Source organism: Pelophylax lessonae, assembly GCF_965119305.1.
Source record: "Pelophylax lessonae genome assembly, chromosome: 5".
In the NCBI taxonomy this organism is placed as follows: Eukaryota; Metazoa; Chordata; class Amphibia; order Anura; family Ranidae; genus Pelophylax; species Pelophylax lessonae.
The window spans coordinates 519,584,465-519,609,081 of NC_138772.1; the positions used below are offsets into that span (position 1 = coordinate 519,584,465).

Sequence of the window (24,617 nt, forward strand, 5' to 3'; positions counted from 1 at the left end):
TTTTTTTTTTTATTGTTTTGAAAAGAGTGAAGAGGGGAAATCTTCCAATAGGGACACTAGTTCTGGAGACTTGGGGGGGGGGGGGGGGGTGCACAAGAGATACCCTTAATTTGCAGGGATTTGCCTCTCACTTCTTATTTTGGCTACGGGATAGGAAGTGAAGGGATATCTCCCAAATGGAATACAGATTGCAAAAAAAAAAAAATACTGGGATTCAACCCCCCATCCCCACCTTTATTTCTACTTTAAATGTCATCAGATTTTTCAGTTTATTCTAGTACAGTATGAACCAAGCCTACAAAAAAAATAATGATCATTGTTTTTTGGCACAGTGTGGACAGCAATTATATGTCGTAGTGTGAGAAAAATACCCTGTAGCTGGTTTTACCATCTCTCTCTGCAATGACTATGTAGCCAACGACCAGTATCTCCTTTTTCATTTTTTTTTTTTTTAGAATTGTTTTACAACACAAACATGGCCCCTGTACCTCTCAGGCTGTACCCATGAACTAACTATACAATAAAAAAAAGAAAGATAACCGAGAGAAACTGTGACACACTCCAGAATAAGTACAAGGTATGAAGTATTACAACGTAAAGATACATACGAGGTATTACAGTTCTCTTATCACATACAAGGTTGCAACATGATGCGATGATACTAAGACACTCAACACACTAATTCCAGTCCCAGCATGTATAGACTTTATCAACATTTGACTAAGGCCTCATTCACACTGGGTGCCAAAAACTGCACTTTTAAGGGGATTAGATCCTTTTTCTTTTTAATGCCCAAAATGGCCCTTGCACACATAGGCATTTAAAGGAAGAAAAAAAAAAAAGAACCAACACAGTCAGGAGAGAAGCATTTTGCCACAAACAAGCCTGACTCGCCTATAAATAAATGCTAGGCCCGTTTAGCACTAGAGAATTCATTCTATACAATGGGCAAAAAAATTGATATTCTGGCCAATGAGCTGAATGAAGACGTCTACTGAAGAAGTCCACACCTCTGGACGTAACGCTTATGGGGGGAAGCCTGGAACGTGATGTCACCCGTGGGCCATCTCTCCCTTGATGTCTGCAAGCCGATGCATGTGGTATATGTGATGTTATGGCACTTTTCCACTGCAAGTACCGGCTCGGCCCTGCTTGGCCCGGTTTGCTTTTCCACTGCTGGTACCGCATGGTATGGTGTTGGAACGGTACGGTATGGTTTGCTTTTCCACTAAAGTTAAGTGGGTGGGATAACAACAGGGTGGGTGGGATTCTCTGACCAATCAGTGGCTAGTAGTGACTGCATGCAAAGGATTGTGGGATATGGTACCGGGTATGGTACCTCTTGGAACCACAATCGAGGTGGTACTGTTTTTGAGAGCCATACCGTTCGGTTCCATGCAGTGGAAAAGCGCCGCCGTACCGTACCGAACCGTTCCTACACCGTACCATGTGGTACCAGCAGTGGAAAAGCACAAAAGCGAGCCGAACCGTTCGGTTCCATGCAGTGGAAAAGCGCCATTAGTTAGCACTGCTGAAGTGCCACCGATGTATGTGCAACTATTTGTTTTATATTAAATAATGTATATTTTTTATACGGAGAGCACTAGTTTGTGTGTTCTGTTCCCTTACATATGAATACCACGAGATTGGAGGCTGGTGTGGCGATATAGGGGATGTTGAAGCGGTTACATCAGATCTGCATTCCCAGTTCCCTTAAAGAAGAGCACAGCCTGTTACATAGGCAGGATGAAAAAATTCCATCTAGTTCAACCAACAAAAAAGAAAACAACCATACAACCAACCATAAAAATATCACAGCAAGTATAGTGCAATCTAATGTGCGTAGTCCCAATAAAATTATAAAAATCCACCGTCGTGCAATATTCAATCGTGTTAAACAGTCATAAATCCAGTGACTTCAGTGACCTCCACCTATGGCTAAAATGTCCACTCACCTCCAAGCAGTGGCCCCCACAACAGAGCCTCAAATGCCTGTAAGTGTGTCCCTCTGAATCTCACTGGGATGGTCTCCTCTGGATGTACTTGGACCCAAATGGTCTCCTCCACAGATATCCATCAGTCGTGTATAACCAGAAAAAAAAAGAGAAACCATAGTGCTCTCAATTTCCAACAATTTATTGTAGTAAAACCAAGGATAAAAATACTCACATAGAAATGTGAACATAAAACTGTACGCGTTACTCTTCCAAATAAGCTTCCTCAGCAAGTTATAATAATATATTGTTTTGCTATGAGTTTTTGGAATTTGTGATTCGTTTTGACCAGATATGTGCATTTATGCAATTAGTAATAATTTATTATAATTTTGTACACCAATTTTACACTAATTTATTTTGCGCTGATTATTCACATTGAGTATACAACCAACCATGTTGTGACCTACTGGTAAAGCAGGGGTCATAGCAGGAAGGTGAGAGGCTGGAGTGCAATAGATGTTGGTGTGGCACACAATTTTGTTGCAAGTTTCACGTGGTGGAGGGGGCACAGATATCGTAGGTGAATTCCTATATTTATGGACTTTTTTACTTTTATGGACACTGACATATGTGATGGAGCACTGATTTATGTATTTTCGTTATTTACATTGAATCACATACTGGGATAGATGTTAGTGGGTATTGCGCTACGCTCTTCATGATATTAATGAACTGAATGAATGCCCAAGCACTTGACGCACCTAAATGCATTTGTAAAAACGTGGCTTTAGGCTGTTTTTTTCCTGCCATGGGAAAGGCTTTCAGAAATGGCCAGTGTGCATGAAGCCTAAAAGATCAGTATACACTAGGAGAATTTTTAAGGAAAATTCATATGAAAATTCTCAGAATGTTATTCAAAAGTAGTTCAAGATTTTGTTTGCTTTTAAAATTAGATTTTGAAATGAATATAATTTCCCAAGCAAAAACCACATTCACTGGTAAGGATTCGTTTGTTCAAGTGCAGTTTTCCATCCTGCGCCTTCAAATTTTCTCATCACTATGGTCAAAAAACTAACGCCGATTGACCCTTCTAATGATTATTAAAAAAAGAGACGTTCTTACAACATTTTTACAATGGAAAATGTCCAATGAAGTTCTACTAGTGTATGCCCAGCTTAACCACTTTACCACCGGAGGATTTTGCTGTCTTACGTCTGGGCCACTTTTTGCGATTCGGCGCTGTGCGACTTTAACTGACAATTACGCGGTCGTGCGATGCCGTACCCAAACCAAATTTACGTACTTTTTTTCCCACAAACAGAGCTTTCTTTTGGTGGTATTTGATCACCTGTGCGATTTTTACTTTTTGCGCTATAAACAAAAAAATAGCGTTTATTTTGAAAAAATAACAATATTTTTAAAAAAATTTTATATGAAATTCCCCCCCAAAAAAATGTAAAAATCTAAATTTTTTTAAATTTTTGGCCAATTTGTTTTCTGCTACCTATGTTTGGTAAAAAAAAATCACAATAAGCGTATTTTGATTGGTTTGCGCAAAAGTTATTGCGTTTACTAACTAAGGGAAAGATTTCTGTCATTTTTGGTGGTTTTTTTTTTTAACGTGTAATGGTGGCGATCTGCGATTTTTTTTTTTGCGGGACTGCGACATTGCGGTGGACAGATCGGACCCTTGACTGACATTTTTGACACTTTTGGGGGTACCAGTGACATTTCTACAGTAATCAGTGCTATAAATATGCACTGTTACTGTAAAAATGACACTGGCAGGGAAGGGGTTAACTTTATTGGAGAGGGAGGGGTTAATGTATGCCTGGTGCTTACTAACGTGTGTGGGGGGAGGTGACTGAGTGACACAGGAACAGATCGCATGTTCAGCTATGCTGAACACTGCAATCTGTCACTCCTTGTCACTTAGGAGATCCGCCCGCTCTGTTTATACAAGCGGGTGGATCTCCAAACTCGATTCCCCGACGATCGGGGAAGAGCAGCGGTGATCGTCCCTGGCCCGACTCCCGCTGTGACTGAAAACAGCGGGAGCGCCGCCTACAGGGGGAGGAGTCTACTTCGCTGGATGGAATCGAGCCATTTTGCCGCAGTACAGTCCCAGTGACTGGTCGGCAAGTGGTTAAAGGGATCATAAAGTCAGAATGTTTTTTTATGCATTCTATGCATGAAGATAAAAAAGCCTTCTGTGTGAAGCCCCCCTAATACTTACCTGAGCCCCCTCTCTATCCAGCGATGTCCACAAGTGTCTCAGCCGTCTGGGACTCTTCTCTCATTTGTCGCATGGGAGTGCCTTGCATTACCCGACCATCCTGTCCGACGTATGTCCCCCACAGGTTCCAGCCCCCCCCTGTGGGATCACAAAACACCTGCTGTGTCAGGTAGTGTAACTTCAGTGGGTTTATCCATATCCATGTAATTAAGCATCCATCCGGACCAAACATCCAAACATTGTTGTTCTGTATTTTGGTATTTATACACCCATCTCTCTCTGCTTTTATTTTTAATAAATTTGCAAAGATTTCAAACAAACTTCTTTCACGTTGTCATAATGGGGTATTGTTTGTAGAATTTTAGGAAAAATAATGAATTTAATGCATTTTTGGAATAATGCTGTAGCATAACAAAATGTGGGAAAAGTGAAGCCCTGTGAATACTTTCCAGATGTACTTTAACCGGTTGCCGACCGCCGCAAGTACATGTACTGCGGCGGTCAGCCCCGGCCAGGCAAAGTGACGTATCGGTACGTCACTAGCCTGGGAGCCAATAGCGGGCGAGCGCGCGCCGCCGGAGGCGCGCTCCCGCCTCGGCTCGTTCACGGACACCTCCATGCGTGTGACCGGCGGACCCGATGTCTGCCGGTCACTCGCGATCGTCTGCTGTGAAGGGAGAAAGGCAGGCGGCTAATGTGAACACAGCCGCCTATCATTCTCCCCTGTGTAAAAGCACTGATCTAACGGTCCTGCTATGTAGGACCGTCGATCTGTGCTGTTACACACACAGCCACATCCCTGCACAGTTAGAAGCACGCCCCTAGGGACACACATAGTCACTGCATCTCTAATAAAGTTAACCCCTTCCCTGCCAGTGTCATTTTTACAGTAACAGTGCATATGTATAGCCCTGATTACTGTAGTAATGTCACTGGTACCCCCAAAAGTGTCAAAAATGTCAGTCAAGGGTCCGATCTTTCCGCCGCAATGTCGCAGTCCCGCAAAAAAAATTGCAGATCGCCGCCATTACTCGTTTAAAAAAAAAAAACAACAAAAATGACAAAAATCTTTCCCTTAGTTAGTTAACACAATAACTTTTGCGCAAACCAATCAAAATACGCTTATTGTGATTTTTTTTTACCAAACATAGGTAGCAAAAAACAAATTGGCCAAAAATGTAAAAAAAATTAGATTTTTAAATTTTTTGGGGTGGAATTTCATATAAAAAAATGTGAAAAATATTGTTATTTTTGCAAAATTGTCTCTCTTTTATTGATTATAGCGCATGATCAAAAAATCGCACAGGTGATCAAATACCACCAAAAGAAAGCTCTGTTTGTGGGAAAAAAGGACGTCAAATTTGTTTAGGTACAGCGTCGCACGACCACGCAATTGTCCGTTAAAGTCACACAGTGCCGAATCGCAAAATACCCTCTAGTCAGGAAGGGGGTAAAATCTTCCGGGGCTTAAGTGGTTAACTCTGAGACAGGCAAGGCCTTTTGTACTGTGTAATCACGCAATTGTTGCAAGGAAATGCCATCGGACACTAGTCGCCATGTATCTGTTTTTACGTAAGTACATTTTTTTCATGTACTTCAAGCAGATGAATGACAGCCATTATGTTTTTGTTGTGGTCCTACGAGGAATTCTTCAAACATTCTTAGCTGCGAAACTTTCTGGTTTATCAACTTTGCTGACCCCGGAGCATCCGAACACTTCTATTTTAGCCGGGTAAGTTGATAAATAAGCAGATAGATCAGACAATGCAATAGAATGACGAGCGTTCGATATTTGTCATTGTGGATCTCTTCTCCGGGGTGTGGATGGAAGGTGGGAGGATGGATACTGTACATGCATGTGAATTAGCGTGAAAATACCTGCTCACGCCTGTCATAGAGGACACATGAAAGCAGCACTTACGCATCTGGAGCAGCTGGGTGACTCACAGACCTTACAATGTAGCACAGAATTAGCTCGAGGTGAATGAGCTGCATTCATACATTTATTTATAGCGTCTTACGTATACATCCATTGATCACAAGTAGATAAGGTGGATTACTTGCTGAGGTTAAAGATATCGCTGAGCTTTAACAGTCAGCGCTGGGCTTCTACTTGAAGGCCAACTCAACCTGTCTCTGAGATAGAATAATCCACCCATAGACAAGAAATGGTGGACAATGAACAATAATCCACCCATAGACAAGAAATGGTGAACAATGAACCACCTCAGGTCATTCTGTAGAATAATAATTTCGTAAATATGCGTAACAATTTTTTTTTGTTTCAGCCAAGCATGCATGTTAATTCTTCTCGGCCTTTTGGCTAAGATCAAGCGTAGCATCTGTTCTTATTAGGAGAGAGAACGCTGGTGCCTTTTGGACTGGGGTGCGCCTACCTGATGCAATAAGGTGGGAACGGTAGGAAGGACCCTTTTCCTCAAAGGTTGAATCTGGCCTGGGTCCCACAGACTTGTCCCTGGTTGATGACAGGACTTTCCCCAAGTTCTAATGCTTTCTTAGTTACATAGTTTGTAAGGTTGAATAATAACACCAGTCCATCTAGTTCAATCTGTGGTGTATGTGTAAAAATCCCATACCCCTCTTTGTTGCATTCATTAACTACAGCGGAGTTCCGGCCTCGGGGGTCAATTTGAGCTAAAAATACCCCCGGGACAGTCAGGGCTAGTACATTCCACAATGGATATCCTCTGAACTGTCCCGGGTCGCACTTACCTGTAAGAAGAAATACTTACCTTGAAAATTTCTTCTCCAGCGCTGCCATCTCAGGTGTGGGCAGCTGAAGCCGCAGCGTCCCTCTTAGTGTCCTCTTCTGTGCTGTCGGAGTCCCACAATGCACTGCACCGGCCCCACTCGTCACTTCCGGTGCAGGCGCGGGATCCCTACACAGCTTCTGGGCATGCCCAGTAGCGGTTTAGCAGTGAATGCCGTGCCTGCACCGGAAGTGACGAGCGGGGCCGGTGCAGGCGCATTGATTCCAGGGAGTGATGACGTTCAGCTCCCAGGAATCATCACAAACCGGAAGTGACGGCGCAGGCCGCGTCCGCAGAGGGAGGAAGTGGAGGGAAGGTAAGTATATTTTCTTCTATAATAAGGTAAGTGACAAGAAAAAAAAAAAAATAGCCAGTATTGATTTCTTTTTCAGGTTCCCCTTAGCAAGCGGATGGCCCAAAATCGATTTTATCGATTTTGAGGCCGGAACTCCGCTTTAACTACTTGACCTCCAGAAGATTTACCCCCCTTCATGGCTAGGCCATTTTGCGATACGGCACTACGATACTTTAACTGACAATTGCGCAGTTATGAAACACCGAACCCAAATAAAATTTGTAATTTTTTCCCCACAAATAGAACTTTCTTGTGGTTCGATTTGATCACCTCTGTGTTTTTTATTTTTTGCGCTATAAACAAAAAAAATAGCAACAAATTTTGAAAGAATAAAAAAATATATATATTTTTTTCGTTCTGCTGAAAAACATATCCAATTAAAAAATGTCATTCAAATGTATTCATAAATTTAGGCCAATATGTATTCTACTACATATCGTAATAATAATACAACAAGCGTATATTGATTGGTTTACGCAAACGTTAAGGCATCTACAAACAATAGTATATTATGTATTTTTTTATTTATTATTTTTATACTAATAATGGGGACGATCAGCGACTTAAAGAGGACTGGGATATTGTGGCAGACAATCGTACACTAACTGACACTTTGCTGGAACCAGTGACACTAATACAGTGATCAGTGCTAAAAAAAATATATATACATGGTCACTGTACTAATGACACTGTCTGGGAAGGGGTTAAACATCTAGGGCGATCAAAGGGTTAACTGTGTGCCTAACCTGTGGTTTTGTGTACACTGTGTGGTGCTTTTACTTGGGGATGAGATTTATTCTAGTCCCTGCTTTGCAGGAACACAGAATCCATCTCTCCCCCCCATCAGAACAGCAATCTGCCTTGTTTACATAGGCAGATCCCCATTTTGTGTTGTTTATCGGCGATCAGCGGGTGCCAGAGGACATCCAGTGCCCGGCACCCACAGATCGGCTTCTGATGTGAAGAATCACAGCAGAAGCGACCCGTCAGCGTGCGCCCTTGCAGGCAGAAGTGCAGGATGATGTCTATAAAAATGCATGTTAATGCTCTAGGCAGCAGTCCCAGCCTCTTTATCTCATATAATGGACACTTCTCCCATGACTGGTTGGCCAGAGGAAGTACACAAAAGTGTCTACAGATAAACAACAATTTTCTGATCCAACAGATAACAGCTTTGTAGGACAATGAGCATGTCATGTGTAGGTAACCTTAAGGCCCGTACACACTTGGCGGAAATCGGACGAAATATCCTCCGATTTTTGTCTCTCTTTCTCAGCGTTCATAACCGTTTTTAGTTGACAGTGCATAAATGTTCACAAAATTTCTCGTCCTTTTTTCTTTTCTTTTTTGGGACATTTGTTCCTAGACTTCCGGGTCGTCAGCAACTTCAGATCATGCGCAGTCTTTTGTATCCGATTTTTCGTAGACGTACTGCATACACATTAAACCAAAATTGGTCGTCTGGGGACGGACGATAAAAATTTTGGTGTTTGTCCCTCCTTTTTTTTTTTTTTTTCGTTGAAAATGTCGGCTGCTGAAAGTTGTGTACACACTAGCCGAAAATCGGATGATTTTACCTCGGATGGGAATTTTCGGCAGATTTTCTACTAGTGTGTACCCCACTTAAGGTATTCATTGTGCTTACTCAACAGAGCTTTACTAAGCCAGGATCAGACAGTCACCAGCTGTTTACATTTTTTTATAGCTATTGTGACCACACTGCAGGTTATTTTTGAGCAAAGCCAAATATAGCTCAGCCTATATTTGGGGACCCCATAGGAAGCCTTGCCTTTACCCAGCATTTACTATGTTAAATATACATTTGGTTAAAGCCTTCTGTCCTGGATCACTCTACCAGGCAGCCCCCCACCCTCAAAAAAAATACACCCAACTCTTGTGCAACTAATTGCTGCAGCAAAAAAAATAGGCTAAAAGCCTGGTTTACTCATCTAAATCTGGGGTCACATGATGCATTTGGTTCTGTCTTCTATACTGCAGAGTGTGTGGGGGGGGGGGGGGGTCCTTCCTTGGGTGCCTGCTTTGCTGCCTGGACGTTTCCTATTGGTTGTCCAGCTGTGGAGTTCCTCTCTGGCTCAGGAAGGCTGCAATGGCGTGATCACCGGTTATCATTCCCTAAAGTGGCGCTGCAGTGAATCATATAATAGCAGACTCCAGGAAGTAAAAATTGCTTTGGAGGAATTGTGGAAGCAGCAAGGATGGTGGTGCTAGAAATTGAAGATCATTTAAAGCGGTAGTATACTACATTTTTTTACTTTTACCTACAGGTAGCCTATAATAAGGCCTATAACAAGGCTTACCTGTAGGTACAATAATATCTCCTAAACCTGCACGCTTTAGGAGATATTTGCCCTGCATGCAGCCGTTGACGCTAGCGGCGCATGCGCTCTGAAGGTCCGGCAGACCTTCAGAGTTCCTTGCCGGCTACTTGCCGGGAAGTGCGCGCGTGACGTCATCACTGCTCCGGCCACTCACAGCGCCGGAGCCGACAAACACAGAAGAGATGCCGAGGGAGCATGACGGCTCCCACAGCGGTGTCCGGGCGTCCATGTCGGGGCTTCGTTTTAAGGTATTTCATAATGAGCTAGTATGCAATGCATACTAGCTCATTATGCCTTTGTCTTGCAGGATTTTTTTTTTTTTTTTCCGCAGTATACAACCGCTTTAAATTTTGCTCATGGATGGCTTTTACGATTTCTGTCGGGTTCTTATTTCTATGTGATCCCATTGGGGAGATTTTCTCTTCCTTTCCCTGTGACACGTCCACAAGAAATGGGAGGATGGTTGGTGAAGCTGTATCCTGGTACCTCATCCCTATGCTTCCGGGCATGTGGACAGGAAGGTGATATGTAACATATCTGGTGGTCTTGTCTGAAGGTCCGGCGTTTCTGGATTAGGATGTTCAACCTGATTCATTCGGTGACGGGGCAGAATGCCGACCTGTCAGAGGAGATTCCCCAGGCATCTACGTACCCTCATATTCTATATTCTCTTAGCTGCTATAATAACCATAGCGCGTGCATGGAAATCACCGGTTGCTAAATATTATGATGGTCAAACATAAAATATCCTGGATTATGATTAGCGAAAAACTGACCAGCATTCCCAAAGATTGACAAACCAGGTTTGAGAAAGTGTGGAATCCCTGGGTTGCATATCTTCAGGCTCCCCGAGTGTTGAGTTGTGCTCGGGACTAAGGGTATATCTTTTTTTCTTACTCTCCTATATCTCTACTGTTTTTTTTTTTCCTTTTCTTACTTTCATATTTCTCTGGTTATTACATATGTTATATGATCAGGACCGTCTGATGTGGACCACAGAGACTGGTCTCAGTTGACATTCTTTTTACAGTTCCGATATATATGGCTACTATTGGTGATCACCAATTTATTATAATGTTATTTGATACATATTGCCATATGACATTGTTTATGGTTTTTCTTTGAAACCTAGATGCTGATTTTATTTAAAATTGCATCTTGATATTGATATTGATAATTTTCTGATGATGATTGTTTACGTATATATTTCTGTATACTGCCTTAAAAACTACAATAAAAACGATTGAAGAGAAAAGGAACGGGAGGGTCGCACTGACCACAATAAGACAGAAGTTTCTAACCCTTCTCCACATCTGTCCTGGTCCAAGAGAAAACCTGCTATTGTGTGATGGCGTTTTCCATCCCGTCCTTTCCGTAATCCCACCAATAACTGGCTGAATAAGGGCCTTCCTTCATGGGATTTATAGGTATATTTTACACTCACACCTGGTGCTAAAGAGGCTGTTCTGTATCTACAGCATACATATAAGTCTGTGGAATGTGATCTTGTGTATGATGTGCTGGACAATGCAAATCTGCAGGAGCAGGAAACCAATGTTAATAATGTTCTCAGTCATTTTAACACCCCTCAGCACTTAGCAAACCTTCTACAACCCCTCAGCACTTAGCATACCATGTGGTGACCCTCTGCATTTAGCAGTCATTGTAGCACCCCTCTGCCCTTATCAATCCTTGTGTCACTTAGCAGTATTTGTGGCATTTCTCTGCACCTAGTGGCCCTTGAAGCATCCCTTTGCACTTAGCAGTTCTTTTAGCATCTCTTTGCACCTACCACTCCTAGAAGCATCCCTGTGCCCTTAGCAGTCCTTGTAGCACCCTCTGCATGTAGAACTTCTTGTGGCATCCCTCTGCCCTTAGCTGTTCTTATAGTACCCCTCTGGCCCTAGCAGTCCTTGTAGTCCTTTAGCAGTCCTTGTAGCACCCCTCTAGCCTTAGCAGTCCTTGTATCACCCCTCTGGCCTTAGCAGTCCTTGTAGCACCCCTCTGGCCTTAGCAGTCCTTGTAGCATCCCCCTGGCCTTAGCAGTCCTTGTAGCACCCCTCTGGCCTTAGCAGTCCTTGTAGCACCCCTCTGGCCTTAGCAGTCCTTGTAGCACTCTTCTTGCCATAGCAGTCTCTGTAGCACCCCTCTGGCCTTAGCAGTCTCTGTAGCACCCCTCTGGCCTTAGCAGTCCTTGTAGCACCCCTCCCGCCTTAGCAGTCCTTGTAGCACCCCTCTGGCCTTAGCAGTCTCTGTAGCACCCCTCTGGCCTTAGCAGTCTCTGTAGCACCCCTCTGGCCTTAGCAGTCTCTGTAGCACCCCTCTGGCCTTAGCAGTCTCTGTAGCACCCCTCTGGCCTTAGCAGTCCTTGTAGCACCCCTCTGGCCTTAGCAGTCCTTGTAGCACCCCTCTGGCCTTAGCAATCCTTGTAGCACCCCTCTGGCCTTAGCAGTCCTTGTAGCACCATTCTGACCTTAGCAGTCTCTGTAGTACCCCGCTGGTCTTAGCAGTCTCTGTAGCACCCCTCTGACCTTAGCAGTCCTTGTAGCACCCATCTGGCCTTAGCTGTCCTTGTAGCACCCCTCTGGCCTTAGCAGTCTTTGTAGCACCCCTCTGGCCTTAGCAGTCCTTGTAGCACCCCTCTGGCCTTAGCAGTCCTTGTAGCACCCCTCTGGCCTTAGCAGTCCTTGTAGCACCCCTCTAGCCTTAGCAGTCCTTGTAGCACCCCTCTGGCCTTAGCAGTCCTTGTAGCACCCCTCTGACCTTAGCAGTCCTTGTAGCACCCCTCTGGCCTTAGCAGTCCTTGTAGCACCCCTCTGGCCTTAGCAGTCCTTGTAGCACCCCTCTGGCCTTAGCAGTCCTTGTAGCACCCCTCTGGCCTTAGCAGTCCTTGTAGCACCCCTCTGCCATTAATTGTCCTTGCAGCACCCCCTCTGCACTTAGCTGTTCCATGGCTGTGTTGCTCATCTGTTTTTCAACCAGTTTACAAGAAATGGCATTGAGTTGTTGCCGGAATGTAGCACAGCAAGAGCAAAGTGTCTAACTAATCGCACAGCTCAGGATGACAGAGCAGAGAGTGTTGCTTAACTCTTCCTGGAGAAAAGTTAGAAAGCTTTAAATTATTTACTGTCTGATCTTCCAGGAAACTGGGAAAGATTCCTCTGTATATCTTTGACTTTTCCTCTTGTTTTCAAGAAATGTCACTTAAAACTTGAACTCGCTGACATGACAGTGCAATGTGAATCCTACACGCTATATTTCTTCCAATGTTTGAAAGGCCTGTCCGCTAGACCTGACTAGACCATGAGAGAGGATCCACCAAACCTTATACTGCAATCAATAGCACAATGCCAGTGAAGGTGTCCAGTGCATCCCCTCACAAATTTACCAAAAGTACAGACCAATGGTAACTAACCACCCCAACCTATCACTGGCCTTTGCAGCAAGGAGCACATGGGAGGGTCACAAATGTCAAAAACAACAAATAAAATTTCCCAGCTCACCTACCAGCCAGCCTGCAACAAACCCAATTGACCTTGTCCAAACCGTTTATGTTACAGTTCAACTGGCTTGTATTACACAACCTAATAATGAAATCTTCTGGATGGTAGTCTAAAACCGTAAAGGCAAAAATTTTTTATTTTCACTGGGTGTTCTATTTATCACTGGGTGCACTTCCGGGTCTGGGGCGTGCATGCGCACCACCGGCGACCTGCTCTTGCTGTGATTATACACAGCAGGAGCTGATCTGTGGGTACCGCAGACTCAATGTTAGCCAACACCCGCCGATCATTAGACAGAAAGATAGAACGGTGATCTGCCTATGTAAACAAGACAGATTGCTGTTCTGTTAGTAGGGAAGGCATGGATCCTGTGTTCCTGCAACGCCTGATATACTGCTTTAAATTGAACCTACAGGAGCGAAACAAGTATTTCTAATGTACTGTCTGGGTTCATCTTGAGTGGTGCTTAGCATGGATGTTATGTTGTATATGCGGTTCCTGCAGCTCATCATTTCTCTTTATATTGGAGCTCTGCACATCTTATCCTGTTATTATTAATGTCCTCCTTTGTTTTGTAGTGGGTATGCCATCTGAGGAGCCAGAAGTCAATTTGGATGAGGACGAAGACATCGCCGTCACCCAGAGCATCGATAATTTCACTTGTGCCATCACACAGGTATGTTCTGTATTGTAAACTGCTTTTAACCCTTTTACTGCCAGGTCCGTATGGTGTACAGACCTACAGCACTGCTTGCAGCTGGCCAGGTCCGTACGCCCCCAGGGACCTCATTTCTCCCTCTCCTGTAAGCTCACGGTCATTTTAATGACTTTGAACTTATAACAGAATTGTTCAGCAGACTGTGCTGTTACAATTCTATAACTCTCATCAGCGGATTACAATCCCCCCCCCATGCTGCTGCTTCCCTGTCCCCGGCCTCTTTACCTCCCACCTGCTCCCTGTCACCAAAAACTACTCCCCCCTACTCTCTCCTTTACTAAAAGCCCTTCATCCCCCTTATTCACCCCCAGCACTGATTTCCCCACCCCACACACCCGACCCCCCCCCCCCCCAAACCTGATTGCCTGCAGCTAACTTTAGAAGCCGGCATCCCTCCTCTGCCGCTCCCGCCGGCTTCAGGTGCTGCTGAGGCTTGGAGGGGATCACAGTCTATTCCCCCCCCCCCCGCCACTCCAATCTTCCCCCATTCCGACCCCCACACCCCTGATCCATCCATCCCTGCTCCAGTGGCATCCCTCCTTCCCCTCCTGCCGCCTGCGTCTATTGACCGACACTATGTACGGCGAGCTGAGAGCCGGGGGGGGGGGTGGTATCGGAGATGGTCCTGATGAAGCTGGGGCTTGGTGAACATGCGTTTACCAGCCCTCTTCCTATTGTACAGTGGACCAAGGCAGTTTATGAATGGATAAGGAGTCTCTATCCAGATTCCTTATTGATTCATGTAATGTGCTGCAGAGAAAGGAACTTTCTTAAGTCCCTTTCTCTGTATCAAAAAAAGAGATATGGGGGTCTGTTTAGACCTCTGATATCTCACCAGAGACCCCCACCCCAAAAAATACAAAAAAAAAAACATATATAAAAAAAATGTGAAAAGTAAAAAAAATGTAATAAAAAAAAAAAAACATTGAGCAGACAGGTACGTGTCCGCTCTGCTGATGCAGAGGTCTCAAAAAAGCGATACAGAGGTCTGTTTAGGCCTCTGTTATCTCACCAAAGATCCCCCGTAAAAAAAAATGTAAAATTAAAAAAAAAAAAACATGGAGCGGACTCTGTCAAGCAGATCTGCATGCTCAGCAGGGATCTTTCGGCTGATCCCTGCTGAGGAGGCAGATGACAGGTTTGCAGCGGGGCGGACATGGACACAGCCCGCTGTTCTCTATGGGGCAGTCGGATGGAAACGAAACGGACCACATGTACGTTTCCATCCGATCCGATCTGCTAGATGGATGGTGAATGGGATTCCCATCCATCTGTTTTTAGCGGATCAGATGCAGGCGGGTGTAAACGGACACATCAGCCTCTCCATAGAAAACAATGGGTGGTCTGATTGGGCCCGTCTGTAAAACGGATAGGCAGACCCGATCCATCTGCTTGTGTGAAAGTGGCCTAAGGCATCATGCAAATGATGATGTCATCTTAGCCTAGGCAAAGTCAATGACTGCAAATCATAGAGGGCTTTTTACTGATAAGGCCCCTTTCACGGGAGGCCGGTTCCATTCTGATTAGCAGGGGATCAGCTCACAGATCTCCTGCTGATCAGAGCGGGCAGATGACAAATCAGTGACCGCTCACTTTCTGCAGAGTGGACACGAACAGAGCCTGCTCTGCTCCATGGGTGGCTGTTTACTTCCAACTACCCTCGGATCTGATCTCTGCCTATATGGAAAAGGACAGATCCCATTCCCTTTTTTTTTTTTTTTTTTTTTTTTTATTTATTAATTTTTTTTGCGGGCCTAAATTTGACCCGGAGGTAGGCGGGTGTAAACAGACACAGGTCCGTTTACACCCATATGTCCAAAGGAATGCATGGACCATCTGATCATGGCTACCTGAAAAACTATGAGGTGGACCTGATTGGATTTCCCGTGGGAAAGGGGACAAAATGGTAGCATTTTTCTTTTTTTTTTTTTTTTCAAATGCTGTGTATTTCGTTTTTATTTTTTTGTTGTTATTTTTTTATTTCGTTGTTATTTTTCGTTGCTGTGTATTGACATGATTTTTTTTTTTCTTTTACTAAGCTGTCCACTTAAAAACCTTTATTGCTGGAGTTTGATTTGAATTCACTTTTAGTTGAATGTTATCTTGCTGCTGTGACCTTTTCTGAAAAGCTGGTTTTACAGGCAGGGCTCTGAGATGTCGGGAGTTTATCTCTCACAGGTATCTCTTGCTGTTTTTGCCTTTCTGTGTTTTTCCAGGAAATGTTGCTGCTAAGAAGGGACTTCCTTTATTATAGCCAAAAAGATACAATCTCCAGCCAATCGCAGAGCTGTAAAGGGAACCTAAGACACGGCTGTGTTAGCGTTGTTTTTTTTTATGCCGTGAGAGGAGCGTGGAGGATAAAAATACCTTCCTGGAGATTTGTTGATGTATAGTAACTGTATGCCTTGTTATATAAATGTATTTATAGAAATTGTGGTATAAATGTGAATACTTAAACTGAACTCCAAGAAGATATAAAATACAAAAATCAATGCAGCATAAATGCAGTCATTTCCACCATGAATCACACAGGAGCACACTGTGCGTTCCTGTGCGATTTACATGTGATCCAGATGCAGTGCGATATCAATCAATTCATCTCCAGAAACATATCTACACAGACATAAATGGTGCTGTAATGGTATAAATGAAATTATGACCGCACGGACACAATTGGTACTGTATTGATATAACTAGGAATGTGTCCGCAGAGCTGCAGTGAGTACTATAGCGGCACAACTTTTTTTGATCTACAGTGCATGTGGAATGTATTCTCAGGGCTTCACTTTTTCCCCATTCTGTCATATTACAGCCTTATTTCAAAATGAATTAAATTAATTATTTTCTTCAAAATTCTACAAACCATACCCCATAACAAACAGGCAAAAAATTTGGGGGAGCATACCCATGTATTTCCAAAGCTGCTGCAGCTATGAACCAAAAGACATGTATATTAAAAAAGAATAGCGCGCTAATGCAAAAGAAATTACTACCAAATCTGAAGAGAGTCCATAAATAAAAATGGGGGTTTTGTCCCACCATATGGCCATATCGTGCTCAAGCCCACTACTGCGTCAAAGTACCCCATTATCAGTGGGTCCTACACTATCCATGAAAAAGAGATGAATCCAGCCCCTCTAACCCTTGGAGATAACACTCCTTGCTGGGAGAGATGTGCAAAAGCACTACAGGGGACTCCTCCTATATCCACTTGATGGTGGACACTGATTGAGTACAGGTGTGTGTGGGGGGTGGGGAGGGCTGCTCAACCTCGATAGTCTGGTCAGACCGAATACATAATAAACAGGCAAAAAATTTGGGGGAGCATACCCATGTATTTCCAAAGCTGCTGCAGCTATGAACCAAAAGACATGTATATTAAAAAAGAATAGCGCGCAAATGCAAAAGAAATAACTACCAAATCTGAAGAGAGTCCATAAATAAAAATGGGGGTTTGGTCCCACCATATGGCCATATCGTGCTCAAGCCCACCACTGCGTCAAAGTACCCCATTATCAGTGGGTCCTACACTATCCATGAAATAGAGATGAATCCAGCCTTTCTAACCCTTGGAGATAATACTCCTTGCTGGGAAAGGTGTGCAAATGCACTACAGGGGACTCCTCCTATATCCACTTGATGGTGGACACTGATTGAGTACAGGTGTGTGTGGGGGGTGGGAAGGGCTGCTCAACCCCCATACCCCATAACGACAAAGTGAAAGACGTTTGTTTGAAATCTTTAAAAATGTATTAAAAATAAAAAAAAATAAAAAAAATCGCATGTCTTAAGTTTTCACAGCCTTTGCTCAATACTTTGTTGAAGCACCTTTGGCACCAAATACAGCCTCAGGTCTTTTTGAGTATGATACTACAGGCATACCCCATTTAAGTACACTCACTTTACATACACTCGCGAGTACGGACACAGCCTGGTCAGCTTGGCATGGCACTACTCCTGGTTTTTAACATTGGCGTCTATGTGAAATCTTGGTCAGCTTGACATGGCACTGCTCCCAAACCATAAGTGACAGGGATACCAAACTTAGAGAGCACAGAGAAGGGACCCAGGACTACAACATATCCTATTTGTGGCTGGCCAGCTTGCCTAGGTAATCTACCATGTCATAATCCTGGATCCCCTTAACATGCTCCCCAAGCTTGATGTCCTTGTCACCAGGGCTGCTGTTAGAAATCGCGGGGCCCCGTACAGACTACCTGGCAGGCCCCCCCAAGAAAATATTAAAGATATATTTAGCTAAAATTACAACAAAATCACTATTATCAGACACAAATATAACATAACTCACATAATTCCTGCTAAATCTAAAAAAAAAAAAAAAAAAAAACTATGTTAAATAAAAAAGAAGATGAGATGAGGAGAAAAATATACAGGCTGGGCAGTTGGAGCTCAGTGATCAGAGAGACAGAGAGAGAGAAACAAAGTTACAATTTACAAATAAACTCCTGAGCAGAGATAAGTGCTGGGAGGGGGCTACACAGGGAGGGGGATTAGTGAGGGACGACTGTCTCTTTCTCAATAGATAAAAGGTGATAGCAGGGAGAGGGACAGATCAGATTCAAGTGCTGGAGGAAGATTTCTGTATTTGTTGTCCATCACTAATCCCCCTCTCTGTGTGGGCCCCCCTGTGTGCTCGGGCCCCCTACAAGAGGACTGGTGGTCCCCCCCTATCAGCAGCCCTGCTTGTCACTTATGGTTTGGGAGCAGTGCCATGTCAAGCTGACCAAGATTTCCTATGGAGCATGTGTATTTACATGCATTGAGAAATGAAAAAAAGGTATTGTTTCACTTAAAGTACATTTTCGTTTTACATACATGCTCTGGTCCCATTGTGTACTTAAAAGTGGGGTATGCCTGTATAAGCTTGGCCCACCTATTTTTGGGCATTTTTTTCCATTCTTCTTTGCAGGATCTCTCAAGCTCCATCGGGTTGGATGGGGAGCGTTGGTGCACAGCCATTTTCAGATCTCTCCAGAGATGTTCAATCAGGTTCAAGTCTGGGCTCTGGCTGGGCCACTTAAGGACATTCACAGAGTTGTCCCCCATAGCCACTCCTTTGTAAGCTTTGCTGTATGCTTATGGTCGTTGTCCTGTTCTGTTGGAAGATGAACCTTTGCCCCAGTCTGAGGTCCAGAGCACTCTGGAGCAGGTTTTCATCAAAGGATGTCTTTGAACATTGCTGTATTCATCTTTCTCTCAATCAATCCTGACTAGTCCCCCGAGCAGGGCCGTCCAATTCCTCCTGTATTGAATTGTATTGTAACTGTATTGTCTTCCCTCATATTGTAAAGCTCTGTGCAAACTGTTGGCGCTATTTAAATCCTGTATAAAAATAATAATAATAATAGTCTCCCAGTTCTTGCTGCTGAAAAAAAAACATCCCCACAGCATTAGGCTGCCACCACCATGCTTCACTGTAGGGATGGCATTGGCCAGGTGATGAGCGATGCCTCGTTTCCTGGAGACATGACGCTTGCCATTCAGGCCAAAGAGTTCTATACTTGTTTCATCAGACTAGAGAATTTTGTTTCTCATGTTCTGAGAGTCCTTTAGGTGCCTTTTGTCAAACTCCAGGCGGGCTGTCATGTGCCTTTTACTGAAGAGTGGATCTGTCTGGCCACTCTACCATACGGGACTGATTGGTGGAGTGCTGCAAAAATTGTTGTTCTTCTGGAAGGTTCTCCTCTCTCCACAGAGAAAGGCTGGAGATCTGTCAGAGCAACCAATGGGTGCTTGGTCACCTCCATGACTAAGGCCCTTCTCCCCCGATCACTCTGTTTGGCTGGGCAGCTCACTCTAGGAAGAGTCCTGGTGGTTCCAAATTTCTTCCATTTACAGATGATGGATGCCACGGTGCTTATTGGGACCTTCAACGCTGCAGAAAATTTTCTGTACCCTTCCCCAGATCTGTGCCTGCATACAATCCTGTCTCAAAGGTCTACAGACAATTCCCTGAACTTCATGGCTTGGTTTGTGCTGTGACATGCACTGTTAACTATGGGAACTCATATAGACAGGTGTGTGCCTTTCCAAATCATGTCCAATCAACTGTTTTTACCACAGGTGGACTCTAATCAAGTTGTAGAAACATCTCAAGGATGATCAACGGGATGCACCTGATCTCAAATTTGAGTGTCATGGCAAAGGCTTTGAATACTTATGTAGATGTTTCAAACAGAAGTCTTCGCATTGTCACTATGGGGTATTGTTTGTAGAATTTTGAAGAAAATAATGAATTTAATCCATTTTGGAATAAGGCTGTAACATAACAAAATGTGGAAAAAGTGAAGCTAGGTTAATGCTTTCCGGATGCATTGTACCATTTTTAGTTTGAGTTACATTTGAATTAATATGCAGGAGCGAAAAAGCAGAGTAAGGTTTTACCTTACAGTCTCTGTAAGCCCATAGATTGCAGTAGCTTGGTGGCTGTGTGCCACCCCTGGTGGCCATGGGCTGTGTGCCACCCCTGGTGGCCATGGGCTGTGTGCCACCCCTGGTGGCCATGGGCTATGTTGCCTAGTGAAAATCCAGCCCTTACTTTTTTTAAAAGCACTGCTCTGGGGTATTGTGTTGGGACTATTGAGAGCTCGCCCCCAAATAACCAGGCTTAAGTGACAGTTTGGCACCCTCTACAAGGTGGATATTTGCTTTATTTCTCTAAACGAGTCACTGTTCCCTTGTGCTCCATCTAATATACATTTTCATTTAATCACAGCTTGGAAGTCTGTCATTTGAACATTGCTGTGCACACTAGTTAACGAAACATTTTCAGTGATTGCATCATACATAATGTGTGCCTATGCTGTGGTGGAACAGTCTGATTGTAGTGAAAGGCCAGAGAAAGATATTTTGGGTTTAAGAGACAGGGAAGGGTCCGAACCAACTTCTTGAATTCTGGAATTGAAAATGATGGCCTTGGCCTAGATTGGTTTCCAGGGCATTTAGTAGTGTAGCAAATGTTGGCATATGGAGTTTGCATGTTCTCACTGTGTTTGCACTGGTTTTCTTAAGGCCCGTACACACGTACCGATTGTCGGCCGTAAATATTCGGCCGCCGCCTGATCGACCGATTATGTGCTTGTTAGTATAATGCTTCCGACAACCGACTGCGACTTTTCGGCCGAACAAAATCTGGTGTGCAGGCTATAACATTTTTGTTGGCCGTCACCAGAACGGCCGATTGTTCGTCAGTCAGTACAGATTTCGGCCGACAAAAGCCAGATGAGCAAGACTGGGCATGCTCAGAGAAGAAAAAACACACAGAAAGTAAACCATCACATGACATCACTTCTGCAGTTGGTTGTTGTTGGCCGACTAAATTCGTGTGCAGTCTAGAGCACATTTCAACCAACAAAACAACACTGGACAAAAGACGGCCGATCGGTCGACCAACAATCGGTGCGTGTGTACAGGGCTTTAGAGTATTCTAGTTTCCTCCCAAATTCCAGATATATGCAGTAGTAGATGCATTGGCTCCCATCCAAATTGTCCACGCTCTATGTGGTCGCCGAACTGCAGGGGGCCCTTTACATACTTTTATCTGGCCCTTGGGGCACTATTTCATTCACCGACACCTACAAAGGAGCACAATTTCTCCCAATGACACCAATAATGGGGCACAATTCCTGCCATTGACACCAACGGTGGGGCACAGTTCCTCTCAATGACACCAACAATAGGGCGCATTGAAACCAATGATGGGGCACAATTCCTAACAATGACACCATGGGGGATTGTTTACTCCAACTGATGCTGGGACATTTTCTACTCCCGATGGCCATAGTCCAGCCCCCTTAAATCTGAAGGACACTAAACTGGCCTTTTGTTTAGAAAGTTTGGAGACCCCTGCTATATGTGTACAAATTATGTCCTGTACATTTGTTATCACATTCTGCTTGCTGATTCCAAGCTCAAGCAATTGAGGAGGGTTGAAGCAAGACCTTTCCGACCTACCTCGTAAAAGATTTGCCAAGAAAAAGTTCTTCTGCATATCAGACATGGTGCCCTGAAGGCTAGCCCAAAGGATTGCCGAAAGTTGAATACAATTATACAGTTATGTACATACATACATGCAGTATGTTGGCCCATTCATTAAAGGAAATACTGGGGAAAAAAAAGGAGTGGTTCATTGTGACATTAAAGTAAATTCTTTTCTAGTATGAGGAAATGTTTTTGGCGCCGATCTCTGGGATGACATGTTAGAATGTGGTAATATTCTAAAGTTCCTTCATCTTCGGAAATTAAGAAGTTTGGGCTCTTAGTCGCCATAATGTGGCCCCTTAAAGATTAATTCCAATCAGTTGGTATCTTGAGTATACATGCAGGTTTCATATAGTTGTCAGAAAAGATTTTTTTATGTGTCTTATGGCGCTTTTCCACTGCATGGAACCGAACAGGTTGGCACGCTTTTGTGCTTTTCCACTGCTGGTACCGCATGGTATGGTGTCGGAACGGTTCGGTACGGTACGGTACAGCGGCGCTTTTCCACTGCATGGAACCGAACGGTACGGCTCTGAAAAAACAGTACCTACTCGATTGTGGTTCCAACAGGTACCAAACTGGTACCATATCCCACAATCCTTTGCATGCAGTCACTACTAGCCACTGATTGGTCAGAGAATCCCACCCACCCCGTTGTTATCCCACCCACTTAACTTTAGTACTACTTTAGTGGAAAAGCAAACCTATACCGTACCGTACCGAACCGTTCCAACACCGTACCATGCGGTACCAGCAGTGGAAAAGCAAACCGGGCCAAGCAGGGCCGAGTAGAGCCGAGCCGGTACTTGCAGTGAAAAAGTGCCATTATATAAAAGCAAACAATTTTCAGTGTGATATGGATGCAAGTTTTCAACATCATGGGTGAGTTAAAGAGAAATATTTAGAGGTTGGGTTCAGTGGAAGGTTTAAGGGGCAGTTTGAGGTTAAGGATCAGTTGAGTCCATCAAATGTCCATTAAAGTCTATCTAAACCCAAAGACACAAATGTAATAGATTTCAGCTTACCAGTCCTTAGCTGTGGTGGCTTCATTAGCTTTCTTTTTTTTCTTTACTCTCACCTGGTGATCCCGCCAACAACACACTTCCCATCCTAGGGTGACCATATTCATTCATTGTACTGCGTATATGGAGAAGTAGAGTTGTCACCTGAGGTTGCCTTCCTGATTTGGACTACAAACACCTCTCTCTTTCCTCATCTCAGTTACATGGAGGGGTGGCAGGGGGGGAAGATAGCTGAGAAAGCTGATATTTAGCTTTCAATTCAGTGCATAGGGACTTACAGACACACATGATTTCTATACTTGCAGAAAATGTACTTAGCCTTCAAGTGTATCTAAACCCCAAACCAAAAATGTACTATATTGCAGATTGTTAGTCCTTGGTGTGGTAGCAGCATTCCTTTTCTTTTTTTTCCAAGCTCCTTTTAGTCTCGGTTCACACTAGCGCGGCTTCAAAGTTCCCCGACTTTGAAGCCATGCCCCACTGTGCGACCTCACCGCTGCTTGAAAACGACTTCTTTAACAGAAGTCAATGCAAGTCGCTCTAAATTGCCTCCAAGTATTGCAGGAACCTTTTTTCTAAGTCGGAGTGATTAGGGCGGTTCCATTGCACTGAGTGGGGCGCGATTAGAGCTGTTCCATTGCACTGAGTGGGGCACGACTTGTCAGTGGACTAAGTCGCCTGACAGGTCGCCCCAGTGTGAACTGAGCCTTACTTTATTTTCACCTGGATATCCTGCAGATAACACACTTCCAGTCCCTGGGTGTCTACGTTAGTCATCCTCTGTATCTATGGAGGAAGCATGCATGTCTAGGCCGCTCTCCTGATATGAACTATAAACTAGGGATCGACCGATTATCGGCAAGGCCGATATATCGAGGGCCGATATTGACTTTTGCGATATATCTGTATCGGCCCCAGAACTGGCCGATATTGCCGATATTCCAAATATTGCTAATTTAAGGGTAAAATTATGTCATATAACATTCCATTTGTAAAATGTTATTGAATATGCCACTCACATATGTACAAATTGACCACTTTACCACCGAAGGATTTTGCTGTCTTACGTCCAGGCCACTTTTTGCGATTCGGCACTGTGCGACTTTAACTGACAATTGCGCGGTCATACAACGCCGTACCCAAACGAAATTTATGTCCTTTTTTTCCCACAAACAGAGCTTTCTTTTGGTGGTATTTAATCACCTGTGCAATTTTTACTTTTTGCGCTATAAACAAAAAAATAGCGAACATTTTGAAAAAATAACAAAATTTTTCACATTTTTTTTTTATATGAAATTCCCCCCAAAAAAATGTAAAAATCAAAATTTTTTATCATCTTTGGCCAATTTGTTTTCTGCTACATATTTTTGGTAAAAAAATCGCAATAAGCGTATTTTGATTGGTTTGCGCAAAAGTTATTGCGTTTACTATCTAAGGGAAAGATTTCAGTCATTTTTGGTGTTTTTTTTTTTAACGAGCAATGGCGGCGATCTGCGATTTTGTTTGCGGGACTGCGACATTGCGGCGGACAGATCGGACCCTTGACTGACATTTTTGACACTTTTGGGGGTACCAGTGACATTACTGCAGTAATCAGTGCTATATATATGCACTGTTACTGCAAAAATGACACTGGCAGGGAAGGGGTTAATTTTATTAGAGAGGGAGGGGTTAATGTATGCCTGGTGCTTACTAACGTGTGGGGGGGGAGGTGACTGAGTGACACAAGGACAGA

The 24,617-nt window shown here is 43.9% G+C and overlaps 1 protein-coding gene across 1 annotated transcript in view; it reads left to right on the top strand.

The window, feature by feature from the left end:
* The window catches only part of NSMCE2 (NSE2 (MMS21) homolog, SMC5-SMC6 complex SUMO ligase), a 463,563-nt gene that overhangs the window by 430,233 nt on the left and 8,713 nt on the right, over positions 1-24,617 (top strand). The window contains exon 5 of the mRNA XM_082257374.1: positions 13,720-13,817. Within this exon, the coding sequence (XP_082113500.1) occupies positions 13,720-13,817 (98 nt within the window). The remainder of the gene's footprint in view (positions 1-13,719; positions 13,818-24,617) is intronic.